This window comes from Poromitra crassiceps, assembly GCF_964638095.1.
Source record: "Poromitra crassiceps genome assembly, chromosome: 3".
NCBI classification, from domain to species: Eukaryota; Metazoa; Chordata; class Actinopteri; order Beryciformes; family Melamphaidae; genus Poromitra; species Poromitra crassiceps.
Genome location: NC_139625.1, coordinates 5,886,382 through 5,900,764, shown reverse-complemented (window position 1 = coordinate 5,900,764; position 14,383 = coordinate 5,886,382). Strand labels below are relative to the sequence as shown.

Sequence of the window (14,383 nt, the reverse complement as noted above, 5' to 3'; positions counted from 1 at the left end):
TTTTCATTCTCGTCAGGTGATTCGGTGGTAGTCTGGCGGAGTTGACCAATCAGACTGAAGAAAACTCTGCTCTGTTCACGCATGCGCAGGACGCCCTTTCCAACTGACGAATGTTTTGAGCCGCACAAAACATGCATGGCTACGTTGACTGCCACTGTCATATCTCTGCAGGGGATTTTGACAAGGTATGATTGACCACACATACGTAACGTTAGACCTACAGTAGTTAAAGTATATCATTTTTGAAATATGTGGTGTAAACGTTTCTTCGTCTCTTTTGTCAGGATATAGACGAGGTGATTGAGAATTCAAAAAAGGTAAGCTAACTTATGTGTTAGCTAGTATAGTAGTAGTAGTCAGGCACCATGCAGGCTATTGTTTATAGATGGTTATTTGCTTCATTTCATTTCTTAGGCTGGACTGTTGGCTCTGTTAGCTGTGGCCGAGCATGCCGGGGAATTTGACAAGATCATTCAGTTGTCACAGAGGTAACTCAAAACTGGAATAGCCTGATTTGATAATGCATTATTTATTTTGTCAGCTTTAACTTACTTTTCACTTTAACTTGGTCACAGGTTTCCAGGTTTTATTTTCCCTTGTTTAGGAGTCCACCCTGTTCAACAGGTTTCCCCGGAGCAGCAGAGGGGGGCTTCTCTCCAGGTAGGGATCGATGCTCCTTCCAGTCCCCTGGATCATTTATGGCTTCTGAAATGTTAGATTGACACTATTCCATTCAGTTTACCACAGAGGAATGTTTCTGTTTCTTCTTCCTCCTCTCATGCAGGATCTAGAGGCTGCTTTACCCATCATAGAGAAATACAAAGACCAGCTTGCGGCTATCGGGGAGGTAAACCTTGATTCAGTATTAGATAGAAAACCGTCCCGATCACACGAATCCACATTCTTTATCGCTCCATGGATCAGTCTGAACTTCCATCCACCCCCGGCGATTTTTCAGAAATTAGAATGCAACCGGGCCAATCAGGGAGCAACGTAACCGACCAATCAGGGACGCCGGCAAAACAGTAATGGCGTCTCTACCAAAGCAACGTGCGGTAACCTTAACGTTGGTAAACACAGCCATAAGTGCCGTTTATTGCAGAAATAGACTCAATATCGATGATTAAACCGGAACAAGAGTATACACACCAGCGGACTTTCTCGGCGGAAAGGACATTCCGACATTGCCGACGCTGATTGGCTAACGGAGGTGTCTGTCAAGGCAAGTGCTCCCGCCCCCTAAAAGGGATGAGTGCGGCTGGAAGTCCAGACTGATACGTGGAGCGCGACAGAATGTGAGGTCACATTATAAGAATGTTTCTTTCCAGCAGGCAGGCGAGCCTGATGTGACTTGATCTGGGATGTCTTCGTTCTCTGCACACGCCCTGTTGTGAATGAATGAATGAATGAATGAATGAAAGTTTTATTTACGTGTCAGGACAAATTACATGACCCATCCCACATGGGATTATCAGACACATCAACATAAAGTAATTACCATATCGATTCCGGTGCATAAACAATACAAAACCATACAAACACACACACAGCACACACGGCATGGACAGCAAAACACCGATTTAACTACAATATGTAGTAAGTAAAATATATGAATTATCTATCATATGTCATCTTTTTCCTCCTATCCCACGCATGAGAAATATATTCGGAAAAAGCAAAGATGTTGTCAAAAAGAAATTCAAGTATGGCACCTTCTTCAAAATCTAACAAGTTTAACTCAGGGGAGTGAACTTTTTTAAATAATATCGCTCATAAGTCATGATACAATTGGCAATACAAAATAAAATGAAATTCATTCTCCACTTCCTTCAACTCGCAATATTCACAAATCCTATCCTCCTCCGCCGTCCCTCTGTATCTGCCTGTTTCAATATGTAAAGGCAGGATACCACATCGTAACTGAGCACATAAGGACCTCTTGCTTTTAGGTAAATTAAACATAACATATTTTTCACATTTAAATTAATTTTTAAATAAACAATAAGTTCTTAATTTTGGCTTCTGCCATATTTCTTCAGTCCAAGACTGTAACCAGTTAGCACGGATCTGAGATTTAAACGGCTCTACATTTATACACATTCTTTGAGAGTAATATTCTCCAAAACCACACTCCTGAAACAGGTCTGACATATCTGAGACCCACTCCCCTTCAACAGACAAGTCCCAGAAGAAAATCTGACTAGCAACCCTATTGGATGTTGTGAGAGTGTGAGTGTGTTGTGATGTTGTGAGAGTGAGGTCCGTTACATTTAGCTCCTTTGTTTTGCCATCCGTTAGGTGGGCTTGGATTTCACCCCCAGATATGTCAGCAACGACACTGATAAAGACAGCCAGAGGCAGGTGCTCATCCGGCAAGCAGAGATAGCCAAGCACCTGGATCTCCCACTGTGAGTCATTTCCCTGGTATCGACGACTCGTACCTAGAGATGTAACGGTAATGAAAATTTCACATCACGATTATCGTGACCAAAATTATCGCGGTTATTGTGTTATCACGGTATTCATAAAAAATGGATGAAAATGTTCAAAAAGTACTGAGAGACTCACTGAATTTGATTCATTTTACGTTTTATATTGAAAACTCAGACCCAAAAAGGATTGATACACTCACTGAAATCATTTCTCCAAGGCTGCACGTTTGCATCTGGGAGACTGTTGCCAACTTTGGTTGATGATGGACAGTATTTACCATGTTTTTCAAAGCACTGTAATCACGGTACCACGGTTTTAATGATAATGAAAATTTGAAACGGTACGGTTATCGTAAGCGATTTTATCACGGTTATCATTCAAACTGGTTATCGTTACATCCCTACTCGTATCCGAGGGTGGAACCCTCATTTCTTGAATGTCTCTCACTGCTGCTGCGGTAGAATGAATACTGTGATTTATTATCAATGTTTTGTGGTTAATGTCAAGAAAACGAAAATCAGTTCCAAATCAAAACGAGGCTGCAATGTTCCCTCAGAGGATAATTTTTCAGACAGCGTCGTAAACAATGTATTCTGACATCATGCTGAATCCCTGTCCTACAAATCAAGTTAAGCAAATCCCAATTTAAATTCATAAATCTTATTTTTTTCAATGGTTTGTAGTTTTTATTTTATTTTGAAGATGCCACATACATGATACAACATACAGAATGTACACATCAGCACCCGAGAACTACATGTGGACTTTCTTTTCTGATTTCCCCCCATTTTCTCCCCAATTGTACTTGGCCAATTTTTCCCCCCTGCTCCCCCGGTCGCTGCTCCACCCTCTGCCGATCTGGGGAGAGCCGTAGACTAGCACCATGCTCCCTCCGACACATTGCGCAGTTGCCAGCCGCTTCTTTTCACCTGACAGCGGGGAGCTTCACCGGCAGGACGTAGCACGTGGCAGGATCACGCTATTCCCCACCAGTTCCCGACCAGGCCCCCCGACCGACCGACCGACCAGAGGAGGCGCTAGTACAGCGACCAGGACACATACCATCCCTTCCCCCCAATCCGGCTTCCCACCCGCAGACACAGCCAATCGTGCCTGTATGGAGGTCCGACCAAGCCGGAGGTAACACGGGGGTGCGAACCTGCGACCCTCGTGTCGGTAGGGAAGGAATCTACCACTACACTACCCGGACGCCCCAAGTGGACTTTATATCTAATGAGAGAAAGAGCCCCACGAGAAAAGATTTGCACTGCAAACAAAACAAAAAACACTTGATTAAAAAAATACAATGGTACACAATGAGTTAACACAACAGTGAGTCAAACTTCCATCTGGGCCGTTAATATGGGTCTGTTTCAGCATCATGTACTATAATGGGCTACATTATTAAACAGTCTGAAAAAGACAGCTTTTCCGGTGCTGCCAGATGTCCAAGCTGGCTAATGAAGGAGCATCGGGAGCCTTCCCTTCACACACGATTCATTTGTGACCCAACATGAGGGCTGTTTGAATCCACTCTGCCTCTGACGGACAAAGATCCCCGAGAAGAGAAGAGGATCACCTCAAACAAATAACCTAGGAGACAAGGGCATTTTGTATCTCTGGATTAGGGGCGGGAATCGCCAGATGCCCCACGACACGATATTATCACGATAAAGGAACAGCTCGACACGATATTATCACGATAAAGGAACAGCTCACCCTAAAATCCAAAATACCTACTCCCCCCCCCCTCACCTGTAGTGCTATTTATCCATCTATATCAGGGGTGTCCAAATTCTTTCCCATGAAGGGCCAAAACTCAATCTGGGTGGAGGGCCGAGGGCCAAAAATAAACGTTGTGGAATTACATTAAAATGTATTGTGTTTTATAGAAAATTAACATTCTAAATCTAAAATAACATGTCAATATAATAATCTGCTTTTTATCTGTTTGGTAATTGTAATAATTTGCAATTGGTTATATATATTTAAAAAAACATCTGCATTTGTGGGGAGCTTAAACATTTAATCAGTAAACACCCAGTTAAAAACAGTTGTATTTTCCACCTTTGTAATCAAGAGAGAAATTTGACTTAATTCACAACTTGAAAAATCCTCAAGGTACTTTGAAAATCAGCTTTATTGTCCATGTTTTGTAAACAATTTGCCATGACAATTTGCAGGGATGCAATCTCAGGAGTGAACACAGTATCCGCAGCCACATTCAGACACTGTTTCACAAAGTCACCACATGAAAAAGCTCGTCCACCCTTTGCAATCAGTGCAGATATCTGTTAACTTGCCCGAGTTGAATTCTGGATAAAAAATCGGGGGGGATTTTTCCCAAATCCGTGGTGGGCCAAAACAAACAGAGCTGGCCCGCGGGCCCCAAATTGGTCAGCACTGATCTATATCGTTTTGTGTTAGTTCCCCAACTTTTGGAGATATCGGTCATAGAGATTTCTGCCTTCTCTCCAATACACTGGAACTGGATGGCACTCAGCTTGTGATACTCAAAGCGCCCAAAAAATACATTTGAAAAACTCAACAGCAATGTCTCTTTCTAGAAATCATGACCCGGTTACTCAAGATAATCCACAGACCTTGTTGTGAGCAGTTTCATGTAGGAACTATTTTCTCTCGACCAGCACTGTAGACTCAAATTGTACATTATCAGCTTTATTTTAGCATTCAAAAGTAGCGCGAGACCCCTTCCCGGCTGTTCATTGGCTAATGAGTCACGCATTTTGGTACTCCACTGACGCAACTCTCTCTAGAGGACACTAGTTTGGTCGAAAAGGAAAATAGTTCCTAGAATATCCTGTTCACAACAAGGTCTGCGCATTATCTTGGGTAACCAGGTCATGATTTCTGGAAAGAGACCTTATTGATTTTTTCAAATGTATATTTTTGGTGCTTCGAGCACCACAAGCCGAGTGCCATCCAGTTCCATTGTATTGGATGAGAAGGCAGACACCTTTAGGTCCGATATCTCCAAAACTCAGGCAACTAACACAAAACGCTCTAGATGGATAAATAGCACTACAGGTGAGAGGAAAAATATGTATTTTTGGATTTTAGGGTGAGCTGTCCCTTTAAGCCACGATATGATAGTATCGCGATACTGCGATATCCTAGTACTGTATTGTGATATATTGAGTATTGCGATATTATGATATAGTGCAATTTATTACTTTTTTCAAACCGCAAATGATGTCCCCAAAGGAAGAAACTTGGTCAACATGTGTTTTCTCTAACGAGACAAAGTTTCCAGTCTGTTCATCTCACTTCAATCATTTTTATTGGAGTAAAATGGGATTGTGAAGCAGACAGACTGACCAACACTGTCATAAAAACCTGTCATAAATGTTGCTGCACTTGACATTTTATATGATAAAGTATCGTGATACTCGGCATTCGTGCGATACGATATATTGCCACACAAAATATCGCGATTCTATGCTGTATCGATCCCCCCCCATACTCTGGATACGTTCAATATGGGTGCTATAAATCTTAATATTCATAGTCTACAAAGCATCTGGCATTTCCCCTCCCCCCACAGTGCTTACAGAGACATTAAAGTCGAGCTGAACCCAAAAATGACTTTTCTTTTCTTTTAGTTCAAATACCTGGGTATTCAGTGCACCTATTTAATAATGTATGCCAAAAAAAATCACAAAAATCTAATTTCTTTAGTTTTTCACACTTTTTCACATCAAAAGTTCATTTTTCAAGATTTCATTCATAACAGTAATCTACAGTTTGCTGACGTCACCTAGTACTATCAAATTTCTACCCCATTTCAACCAATCATATCACGACATGCCAGCTGTCAATCAAATCTTCATTTCAGGATAGTTTTCTCTGCCAAATGAAGGAGAAAATGGCACCTAGTGCCTGTCATCTGGCAGAATTTCTAGCCCATAAAATAACTACTAACTTGACCAATTATGCAAACTAAATCCAACGGTGATGTCTAAGAATGCAAAGAAATGTAACTGGCTCGTTAAAACTTGCATTCCAGGAATATTATTTACTGCAATAGCGATAATGGCGTGCACCTCCGAGAGCTTGGTTGTCAGGGGTCGCACCTCGGAGATTCAAGACCGACGTGCTGCACTCTCCGCTCGGCAACACGAAGGCAGCTGGCTGCCTGCGGCTCGCTGAGCTCCACTCAGCCACTAACCTCCCGTCAGCAGGCTCTTCCCGAGGAGAGCGCCACAACACGCTGAATCCCACTCGATTTGGAGGCGGAACATGCCAGGATTGGCCAAAGCCCAATTCAGTCCCCCCAGAATTGTCAAATCAAATAATCGACATGATACTATGACCCGCCTCTCAACCTCTCAAAGTTATGTTGAGAGGTTGAGAGACGCACGCAACGAACGGGTTCAGTTCGACTTTAAGCAGAAAAGTCCACATGTACAGTATCACAATTGCAACTGATGAAATTCTCCAAAGACATAACGGACCCCCCCCCCACCCCAAGTCAACAGAGTCCATCATATTTCTTTTGTGTTTTATTGTTAGAAATGTCCATTCTAGGTCAGCAGGAAGACCCACCATCCACCTCTTGAAGGAGCAAGGTAAGCCGCACAGATCACATTCACAATATGCCTAAGAGTTGTTCACTTAAATATCTGAGAAGTAAACTGCAGTGCCTCTGAACCGACACTAGGGGTCGAGAAAGTCCTGCTTCATGCTTTCGATGGGAAGCCCTCTGTTGCCATGGAGGGAGTGAAGGCCGGATATTTCTTTTCTATTCCACCATCCATCATAAGGAGCGAGCAGGTAAAGAAGACGCCGCCTTCTTTTCTTCATTTAGACCGGGTGGTTTTCAAAATGGAAGGCGCGGGCCTCCGCAGGGGGGCTCCAAGCAGTTTCAGGGGAGGCTCAGTGAATGGAGATGAAAAGATATTCGATTATTACATTAGTTGTCAAAAGGAGATCACGTAGAATAGCCTAAATGTGTGTGATTTGGTTAAAGGGATGTAGTAGTTTTGTGGAATTTCACTGTTTTATCCTACTTTCCCAGAGTCCGAAACAAATAAATGCCTTCAGACTAGGGGTGTCACGATACACTCAGTTCACGATACGATACGTATCACGATACTGGGTTCACGATAACGATAAGATACGATACGATTTTAACTATATTTTTTTAAACTTGAATAATGACAATATATGACTGGAAAAGTAGTATTTTATTTGAAATGCACAAATACAAAACATGCTGTTGTGGGAAATTGTTATTACAATAACAACTAGAAAAAACATGAGATTGGAGATAAGGCTTATCTTGAAATAGAATGAGTTACACCGTCACTTAGATTTACTTTGAACTAAAAGGTTTCTCAGCAGTATAAATTCTCATTATGCATCTTCAGTTTTTCTTCAAACTCAAACAACAAGATTTTTCTTAATCTATTTTTTATGCATCTTCAGTTTTTCCTGTCAAGTAAACAGTTTTGCCAGAAACTCAATTGAATGGTTTCTCTCCTGTATAACTTATCATGTGTCTCTTCAGAGACTTGTTCAACTGAACTACTTTCCACACATTGAACTTCAACAAACAAAGACGTTTCTTAGTCTATTTTTTGGAAGATTTTTTTTTTTTTTTTTTTTTTCTCCACGATATGAGATTTCATCTCAACGATACATATCGTGACGTTTTACTATCGCGAAATTTCGTGGGACGATATATTGTGACACCCCTACTTCAGACAGACCATTTTTATGTATTTGGTGTAGTCTGAAGTGTGTCAAACAGCAATATCAGGCTATCTTGGCTCAATTGTTGAGTGTCTCTAGGATCAAATAACACAATCATCATCATCCCATAGGCATCCAGAAATTGAGCAAGGGGGGGCGCCTTTTTTCGAGCTTACCGCCCCATGTGGCGGAGTCAGGTTAGGTGGGAAGCCCACAGTCTCAGACTTTGAAAACCCCCTGATTTAGACTGTTGTGATGATGACCCTCCCTCTCTCCTGGCCCTGTCTTACAGGAGCCTGGTGGTTGATTTAGACTGTTGTGATGATGACCCTCCCACTCTCTCCTGGCCCTGTCTTACAGGAGCCTGGTGTTTGATTTAGACTGTTGTGATGATGACCCTCCCTCTCTCTCCTGGCCCTGTCTTACAGGAGCCTGGTGGTTGATTTAGACTGTTGTGATGATGACCCTCCCTCTCTCTCCTGGCCCTGTCTTACAGGAGCCTGGTGGTTGATTTAGACTGTTGTGATGATGACCCTCCCTCTCTCTCCTGGCCCTGTCTTACAGGAGCCTGGTGGTTGATTTAGACTGTTGTGATGATGACCCTCCCACTCTCTCCTGGCCCTGTCTTACAGGAGCCTGGTGGTTGATTTAGACTGTTGTGATGATGACCCTCCCACTCTCCTGGCCCTGTCTTACAGGAGCCTGGTGGTTGATTTAGACTGTTGTGATGATGACCCTCCCTCTCTCTCCTGGCCCTGTCTTACAGGAGCCTGGTGGTTGATTTAGACTGTTGTGATGATGACCCTCCCACTCTCCTGGCCCTGTCTTACAGGAGCCTGGTGGTTGATTTAGACTGTTGTGATGATGACCCTCCCACTCTCCTGGCCCTGTCTTACAGGAGCCTGGTGGTTGATTTAGACTGTTGTGATGATGACCCTCCCTCTCTCTCCTGGCCCTGTCTTACAGGAGCCTGGTGTTTGGGGGTCATTGGTTGTAATTTATGCATTTTGTTGTTGTACATGTTTTCCCTGTCATTTAACCTCTGTTATCCAACTTCATTTTGGCTTCATGTTGTTTCTTTTTTCTTTTTGGTTCATTTTGTTTTCCCCCTACACAATTTGTAATTGTCTGTCTCCTCTTTCTTTTTTCTTTATTTCTTTACTTATTTTTATTATATTGTTTTTCCGGATTTCCCCCCCATTTTCTTCCCAATTGTAACTTGGCCAATTCCCCCCTGCTGCCCCCGTCGCTGCTCCACCCTCTGCCAATCTGGGGAGAGCCGTAGACTAGCATCATCCTTCCTTCGACACATGCGCAGTTGCCAGCCGCTTCTTTTCACCTGACAGCGGGGAGCTTCACCGGCAGGACATACAGTAGGTAGCACGTGGGAGGATCACGATATTCCCACCAGTTCCCTCCCGCCCCGAACAGGCGCCCCGCCCGACCAGAGCAGGCGCTAGCGCAGCGACCAGGACACATACCCTTAATCCGGCTTCCCACCCGCAGACACACAGCCAATCGTGCCTGTATGGGCGCCCGACCAAGCTGGAGGTAACACGGGGGGCGCGAACCTGCGACCCTCGTGTTGGTATAGGGAGGGAATCTACCGCTACACTACCCAGACTCCCTGTCTCCTCTTTCTATAGATTCAAGATTCAATAGTTTTATTGCCATATCAACCAAAATTGATTGGAATTTGTCTTGGCATGCTCAAACAGACAAAACAATCACAGTAACAGACCATGAGAGACAGACAATACAACTACACATCTGCTGCAATGTATAAAAATGTATAAAAAGTAGGAACATGCAATCAAAAACAACTGCAGAATGAATGCAAAACAGTATGCAATACAGTGTACAGTGCAGGGTTGGTACAGGCGGCTAGTGCAACAACAAAAAAAAGTGCACAATGCATTAAAGTGTCTAGTGCTTTAAAAGACTAGGGGGTAAAATTAAATTGGGGTGGTGAACTGAACCCCATATATTTGATCATTGATAACAAAACGCTTTGATATACATAAGTTACATAATCAGTATAGTATGAAATATCTTCCTCGTTTGTATGCAAGCTGTCACGGTCTCAGGCGGCACCAACGTGTTGACTTTGTCTTCATTGGTTGACATTAGTCACATTATCAACATGAAATGTTAATGATTGATGATGATTTCGCTGTGTATTTTCCACTAAGAAGCAGAAACTTGTGAAACAGTTGCCGTTGGAGAATATCTGTCTCGAAACAGATTCACCTGCTCTGGGTCCAGAAAAGCAGGTAAAATGTTGTGTTTTTGGTTTTTCATCAATAAAATATGCTGTTTTCCGGTGCTGAAATCCACACACAAGTTATGAATCATACAGAACTATATGGTTATGATAACTCATTATTATTCATTATTCAGTTTTTTACATGTGCAGCAAAAAAATACTAATCTTACAATTCTCCTAAGATAGTGTCTTCTTGGAAAATGCCTGTAGTTTTATGCACACACTCATCTTCAGGTCAGAAACGAGCCCAGGAACATCCTCGTCTCTGCTGAGTACATCAGCAAGATCAAAGGGCTGCCGCTGGAGAAGGTGATGGAGGTGACGACACAGAACGCTCTGCGACTGTTCCCCAAGCTCAAGTCAGCTATCAGACCCTGACACCAGAGATGGGGACTTGGACTCGAGACTTGGACTTGAGTCGCACTTAAGTCACACACACAGTGACTTGAGACTCGTCCTCAAAGACTTGAGACTTGACTTGGACTTGAAGTTTTGGGACTTGTGAACATTTTTTTTTTTTTTTTGGTGCATTAACATTAAGTAAGTGTCTACTGTATTTAACAAAAGTTTATGAAACACCTTTGTGTTCAGCAAGATAATCTAAACAAATGAGCAGGGGCCCCCAAAATTCCCTTTCCCTGGCCACATAATGACATCGTCAGTCACATCACACGATGATTGTGGAGCATCATGCCCCGGGCATGACATCATCAGTGTGTATGACATCATCAGTCGGGGGTGTCTGCATGCTCACTTGATGGATTGTGTTTGTTTATAATACGACATTTCAGTCACCAATGGCCACCACTCGACCAGCCAGTAATACAAAAACTACAGTTTCTTTAAAAGTATCAAAGGTAAGTTACAATTTTTAATGAGTGACATAAAAAAACTTGTTTTTTGAGGAACAGCTGGAATATGAAAATATTTCTTTTATTAGAAAGATATGTAGCCGAACGTCTAGACTTTATTGCAGGAAAACAACCACAGGAGCCACTCATGCATCTAAGGGTTAATGTTATAAAGTGTTGTAGCTTTGTAACTACCACCATTGGATTCCTTGACACCTGAAAATGTAGGTTTAGCAGTTCAAATCAATGTTCCATCTTATTTACAAGCCAAGATATTACAAAACGTAAATTTTATGGTGACCATTTTGTAAATTCCAATATGGCCACCACATAGACATCTGGGTAAATGGAAACATTGATTTTCTGATTCCTTATACAATACCCTATCCAAAAATGTATAGTTTTGCTAATCTCCCCAAAAATCCCACAAAAGTTAACATCAAAACATAATGAACCTGACTCTTTCAAAGAATTGGGGGAAACTGTGTTTACTTGCGTTCAGCCCCCGCTACGCCCCTGCTTATTTCCATTGTTTTCTTGTTTACATAAGCCATTGACTAATAATAAAAGCACATATCTGATAACAGAGGTCGGTCCATTTCCTCTGATAATAGAGCCTTTGTCCTGGTTGCAGTGTTTGGTTGCATGTCGCCGCCCTTTCACAATAAAGTTCCTCATGAATCTCTTACATGGCGAGATGCACAATAAAACATCTTGAAAGATCAGCTGGCATATATTCAAAGCCATCAAACCTATCAGCCATAAAGCTGCCAGGACTGAACTCTATCCAAGGGGCGTTTAGCTCCATCACAGCTTCTTGGCTTGGTGGTGTGTGGACTGGAGTGATGCTGCCTTCAGGTGCTCCTCATAAGCTCCAACTTCTGACAAGCCTCTCTTGTACAGCACCTAGTAATGTTGGTTTTGAAAGGCGCTATATAAAGGTGACTTATCCTAGTGCTGTAAATATGACTCGCTTATCAGCCAAAAGTTGTTTTATTTGTGCATCAAATAAAATGTTCAGGGAGTGGAAATAGAAACATACATCAATACTTATTTTTGGAGACAACATACTACAGAAAAAATTGTGTGTGAGTGAATGCAGTGTGTTACCGGTATAAAAGTAAATAAAATTATATAACAATACAATGCATCAATTTTACTATCAGTTTTTGATAGGCTTCCATCATTTCCCCCTTCAAGATAGCCCCTCAGCATCACATCAAGCAGGGGCAGACTGCATAATCGGGCATGTCTGGCAAATGGCCGGTGGCCTTGCCTGGCCTGGCCTGGCCTGCAAAAAAAAAAAAAAAATTTGCAGGCCAGGCCAGGCCACTCACTGAACAGCAGGCCAGGTGCCGCCTACTGGTTTACTAGTGGTTTTATTACTTTATTCAGGTTTAAAGTGGGTGCATCTCATTGTAAAATTGGACTTGGCCCAAATTGGGCTTCAAACGGCCCAAATCTGGCTTTAAACGACCCAAATTGGGCTTCAAACGGCCCAAATCTGGCTTCAAACGGCCCAAATTGGGCTTCAAACGCCCCAAATTGAGCTTCAAACACCCCAAATTTTTCGCCGCCGCCCTTCGGATGCCGGCACGCGCGTCGGCCTGTATCGGCCTGGCCTGCTTGGTATCTAATGCCCGGCCTGAATTATGATCCCAGTCCGCCCTGACATCAAGGCTACTTCCTTAGCACTAAAATACCACCTTTGCCAGTGGTAGACATTTATTAGTCTATGGTTCAGTCTTCATTCAAAGGTCTACTACTCTAAATACCCCAGTGTTTCCCCAATACTATGTAATAGTGTAGTAGTGTGTCCCCCTGCCTTTCAGGAGCTTCCAACCCACCTATAGTAAAATAAATGGCATTTCAGAGACCTTTCAACCCTGAGAAGAATCAAATTCTGGGTGGAAAATGTAATCCTTGTCCGTTTTTAGAAGATATTTATCAGCACAAAATACTAGTGAAACTAGAAGTGAGTCAGATCCGGATCCAATCCAAAATCTAATTGACGAAGAAAAAAGGTCCAGAGTGCTCGAAAGTCCAAAACTGAAGGTGCTCTTTGGTGAGGATCACAAAGGTTCAAAAAGAAGAAAGGTCCAAGGCACTCTTCTGGCACAAAGTAAAAAGCCTTTATTTACTTAGATGGCTTTATCATTTTGAAAAGTTAAAAAACATAGCAAAAGAGCTGGGACATGACCCACGCGTAGCGGCACAAACAGCCTTCTTCAGGGTATCATACCCTGAAGAAGGCTGTTTGTGCCGCTACGCGTGGGTCATGTCCCAGCTCTTTTAACATGCACTAGCTATGTTTTTAAACTTTTCAAAATGATATAGCCATCTAATTCTAATTGGTTCTTCCTTGGCCCATGCTACACCCTCTATCTGTCTCTATTTCAGTTAATGCAAAATAAGAAACCTTTTAGTCAGGAGATGATGCTAAGTTGGAATGGTTATTCAGAGATGAGTGTGGCCAGGTTTATTGGGAGGGCTTGGAAACTCAGAATGGAGAAGTTGTTCATCTGAATATACAACTCTGTCTTGTCTTGTTTATGTTTGAGCTTTTTGTAGCTTGTTTGTTGATTTGTTTGTATTGTTGAACTTGAATGATTTGTGTCTTGTAAGCCCAGACGGGCTGGGCACCATGTAGCTATATGGTGCATGACACAGAAATAAAAAATCTATCTATCTACACCCTTCCATAAAGCTTCGTCTAAATCGACCTAGTAGTTTTTCCCATAATCCTGCTGACAGACAAACGGCACGGAAAACATAACCTTCTTGACGGAGGTAAACATCCATCAATATATCAACATAAAGGAGGAGGAGATTGAACCCTAGCGGAAACCTCTTGTCTAAATTCCGATATGTCCTGAAGGCAGCATGCGCCCGGTCGTCAGCAATAATGTACTTTTCCCCCAGGATGGCTAAGGCATGTCCCGCCCTGCTCTGCCTCTGATTGGCTTGTCCTGCTATTGTTTACCTGACTGACAGCCTGCGCAGCCTTTGGGGAGGTTTGTTGATACTCGCAGAAGTCGCTGGACTTTAGCTTCATTGGCCCGTGTGGTATAAACCCCCCCGCGGGACGGGACGGGACGGGCGTGTCCTTCACGATCTG

At 42.7% G+C, this 14,383-nt stretch overlaps 1 protein-coding gene across 1 annotated transcript; it reads left to right on the top strand.

Moving 5' to 3' along the window:
- Positions 1 to 131: 131 nt before the first annotated feature.
- On the top strand, positions 132 to 10,813 carry LOC310774268 (putative deoxyribonuclease TATDN3; the record flags this gene model as incomplete). Its single annotated transcript, XM_083634313.1, has 10 exons — positions 132 to 185; positions 285 to 317; positions 415 to 488; positions 576 to 660; positions 785 to 847; positions 2,299 to 2,408; positions 6,967 to 7,022; positions 7,115 to 7,227; positions 10,344 to 10,421; positions 10,649 to 10,813. 10 exons carry the CDS (start codon positions 132 to 134, stop codon positions 10,790 to 10,792), a joined length of 810 nt encoding a protein of 269 aa, XP_083490439.1. The 3' UTR covers positions 10,793 to 10,813.
- Between the last annotated feature and the right edge of the window lie 3,570 nt (positions 10,814 to 14,383).